The 4,111-nt window shown below is 35.8% G+C and overlaps 1 protein-coding gene across 1 annotated transcript; it reads left to right on the forward strand.

Moving 5' to 3' along the window:
* Positions 1–518: 518 nt before the first annotated feature.
* On the forward strand, positions 519–2,603 carry LOC113167519 (aerolysin-like protein). Its single transcript, XM_026368215.1, has 2 exons — positions 519–600; positions 1,082–2,603. The coding sequence occupies exon 2, from the start codon at positions 1,105–1,107 to the stop codon at positions 2,044–2,046; it is 942 nt and encodes a 313-aa protein (XP_026224000.1). The 5' UTR covers positions 519–600; positions 1,082–1,104; the 3' UTR covers positions 2,047–2,603.
* Positions 2,604–4,111: the final 1,508 nt, after the last annotated feature.

Below are 4,111 nucleotides of genomic sequence, written 5' to 3' on the forward strand. Positions count from 1 at the left end.
TTTATACCTTTACTGTAAGTTAATGTTAAATGTCTTTGGTATTTGTTAAACTCTAATTTATTAGAGGAGAGTTAGTCAAATGTATTGTATTTGGCATTTGGAACAAATGTTAAGAGACTGGAAGTTATTGGCATAACCAGGTAGTCCTGCTTGGTGAAATACGTGTGTAATGTGGCCCCTGGACTTTCTTTAGGGCATGTGTCTTATTGATGGACACGGTATTCAAAACCAAAGCTTAGATTCCATACATCTTCCAATGAATAGTCATAGACAAGAAAGCATTCACTGTTAACTGTAATATTTTACTTAGCTTCAGTTCATCAAACTTCATTTGTCCTAACCCTAACATTTCTGTAACATGTCTACTTTGTGTGTGAACTGGTAGTGGTAGCTTGCAAAACTATGATTTCTTCATAACTGTGATGGAAACGCCTGATTTGTCCCTAAGGGTGTGGGGAGCGGAGGGGGGGTCTAACCTGCTGGTCAACTTTAGCTGTATTTAAGGGAGAAACCTTTAACTTAACTTAACTGTGTTTCACAAGAAGACACTTTTTCCAGCTACAAATCTACGACTCTGCTGCTGCTGCTCACAACGTCCGTGTAAGTATCCCTGAATTTCTCAAATTTAAAGATTTAAAGATAAAAATTAAATAAAGTATCTGTATGTTTTTATTATTCTTGAAAACCTTTTTTTTTTTTAAAGATTATGCTTCCTACCCTGTTTTTTTGAGATATCGTGATCTTTTAATGGGGATTTGATTAATTTTACTACCAAAACTGGTAGTATGGGACAGTGGGACAACTTGTTTTTTAAGAAAATTTTATTTGAAAAACACACAGTTTTGAAAAATAGTGTCTATGCAGACACCGCTTCAGTGGTAATTACTATGTTACAGACAGCAATTGTCATTTTAAAAACATAATGTAATTTTTTTCCCCCCAAGATCCCCACAACATATAATAAGTTAAGTAAATTAGATTGATGAATGCATGAATGGATGGTTTCAGCACTGAGGCCTGAATAAAACATTTATTTATATTTTTATATTTAATTTAAGTGTTTGTTTGTTTGTTTTTTCAGATTAAGTTGGCACCAGTACCAACATGTCATATCTAACACCTCTGCATCTTATTGGTGGACAAGGAGGCAATTACTTCCATTTCACTGGTGAAAGCACTGGAGCCACACTGAAAAAGATATGGGTGTGGGTTGGAGGGTGGCAGGTGAAGGCTGTAAAGATTTGGCTGACTGATGGTCAATGCCAACAGTTTGGAAGTTCTGGGGGTAAATTTTATGAATTTCAGTTTGAAGATGGAGAGCACATTTCCTCACTCTCACTGTGGGGAAATGGAGCTGGAACCCGTCTAGGTGCCATCAAATTCAGGACAAGTCGCTCACGAGAATTCTTCCCATATATGACCGACTGGGGACTGAAAACAGAGTACCCGATAGATGTTGGTTCTGGAATTTGCTTGGGAGTTGCAGGGAGGGCAGGTTCAGACATCGATTGTTTAGGGTTTGTGTTCATCAACACTGTAAAGTCCACCGTGCTGACCAATGTCCAGTATCCCACCCTTCATCAGGTCATTCCACAGATTGCTACAGAAGAAATCAAATCTCTTACTTACACAAACAAATCTGATGTCACTCAGTCGTACACTGTAGAAACATCTAAAACTATAACCAAAAAATCAACATGGTCTGTCTCTAATAAATTGGAAGCGACCCTTAGTATAGAGGTGTCAGCAGGAATTCCAGAGGTTGTTGATGTCACTACTGGATTTAGCTTCACTGTGGGAGTAACAAGTAGCTACGGCTTAGAGAATTCAGAAGAGAGAAAAGAGACCTTCTCTTTACCAGTTCAAGTCCCTCCAAGAAAAACTGTGGTTGTTGATGTCACCATTGGAAGAGCCACCGTGGATCTGCCCTACACTGGCACAGTGGAAATCACCTGCCAAAACGGAAGTGTCCTCAGGTTTGATACCAAAGGTACCTACAAGGGCGTCACTTACACTGATGCTAAAACAACTGTGACTGAAAAATAAGCCCTTCAATAATATGCAACCAACCAAATATGTCAAATGTTTTTTTTACGGATTTATAATACAGGCATAATGTTTCATTATTCCTTTTACTTTATATTTTTGTTCCATCCTTTTTCATTCTATGTACTTTTTTATAGACAATATCATTATTGGTTGATATTGTTTAATTTTTAATTTTACAACTTTACATCTTACCTGTTATTACCTCTTGTACCCAAATATTTTAGTGCCTCTTTTTGCCTTTCACAGCATTATATCATATTTCTTTATTTGAATAATTTGATTGATGATTGACATGTACTATCATTTAAAATTTGTTTTTAATCTGATTTTATTGTCAAGGATATATACTGCTTGATTTATAGGTTATTGGTGAATCTAATCTTTCATTTAGTTTGATTTTCATTTATTGTTGTAATCAGATCTGAAGTGGAAACTAATGTTGTGCCAGGATATCCAATTGTCCTTGATGGGAACTGAACTTGCTTATACCCCTGTATCAAATCCAATAAATCTAACTTTGACCTTCAAGTAAAAAGCAGCTCTGAGTTCTCTACAGTGATCATCCACATACACTCTTCTTAACTGTTTGTTCTCTTAAGGTTTGTGGGAATAGAACGTTAAGATGTCTTCTGTTACCTTCTACTGATGTGCTGTGAACTCTGAAAAACTGAGATTTTGCAGTTGGGCCTTTTTTGAGCAGAATGCAGTTCTGGTATTTCAGGTTTAAATTCCTAAAGACACAAAAACCATAATTAGGAAGAGTAGAGCAGAATATTGGTATTCTGGATAGTGTAGTCAGGTGATTTTAGCATAAATTTATTATAAACCATTTTGCATTGAATAAACAACAGTGAAATATGTATAATTAAACCTCCTTGAAAAATATCCTGAGAAATTCTTCTTAAATAGAAGGTGGAGACCAGTTGGGTCTGAACAGATGCTTCTTGCTTTTGAATGAACAAGAGACTCTGTCCTCAAAAGATTTAAGAGATAAAGAAAACAACAGCTGAACAACTACAATTTATCACAAAGCTCTTTTGAATGTTAAGCTGCCTGAGACCAGAGTTGCCTGACCAGTTTTTTAAATGCCAAAGAAAGTTCAGGTCCTCTCCAGTAACTGTGAGGTGTGATCCGTTTTGAAACAGTGCCTGTGGTTTCTCTATTTTGCAATTTCTGCAAACAACAGTACAGTGGAATTATATTATTATATATATTATATATATTATACGGCAAAAAGGAAAAAAAAGCTAAATCACAAAAAACATGATTTACATGAACATTAATAATGTACATGAACATAAAAGACAAGAAGCCATACTGTAATTTACAAAGCCTTTCTTACATGTACATGCTGTGGATATTGCTTTAGAGTTCATTCTTTATTGTCTCTTAGCAAGGAGTAAAATTATTGTTTATAACATCATAACATGTTTTGACACATCCATCTATTACACTAAACTTACAAAAACGTTACTCAAACTATTTTGAAAATGATCAAAGTAACAGTGTACAGCCGGCTCCCCTGAGTTCCTTCGCATTGTGTCTGTGGAAATGCTCTTACTTTCACTAACAAACATAGCTGTGAGTTCTACTGTTGTAGTTCACTGTTTTACAACCTATATAATGTTTGAATTGTGCCTGTACATGATGCTGAACTATTTGAAGTAAACTTCAAGATGACAAAGTAGAAGAATCCCCAGAAGAATTTCTGCATTAAATATTTGTACAACAATAACGAAATACACTGTCAGATTTCTACCAGGAATATAAGGGAGACTTACAGGGAGGTTGACAGAAGCCTGGGAGAAGCAGATTTGTAGCAGAAGAGTCTTTTTGTAGAGCACTGTTTAGAGAGAAGCTGTTTTCTCTCTTAAATAAAGCTGGTGTTTACTGTAAGCAGAGAGGCAACTGTGAGATAAGATGTTGATGAATGCTCCTGTAACAACTCTTATTTACTTAATTGGTACTCTGCAGTACAGCTGTTCCACAACTGGAGGGGATGTCAAGAAGTTTAATGCCAAAAATTCTTTCTTTTAAAGAACAAATGAACCACTGCCTGTCA

This window comes from Anabas testudineus, chromosome 7 (assembly GCF_900324465.2).
Source record: "Anabas testudineus chromosome 7, fAnaTes1.2, whole genome shotgun sequence".
Lineage (NCBI taxonomy): Eukaryota > Metazoa > Chordata > Actinopteri > Anabantiformes > Anabantidae > Anabas > Anabas testudineus.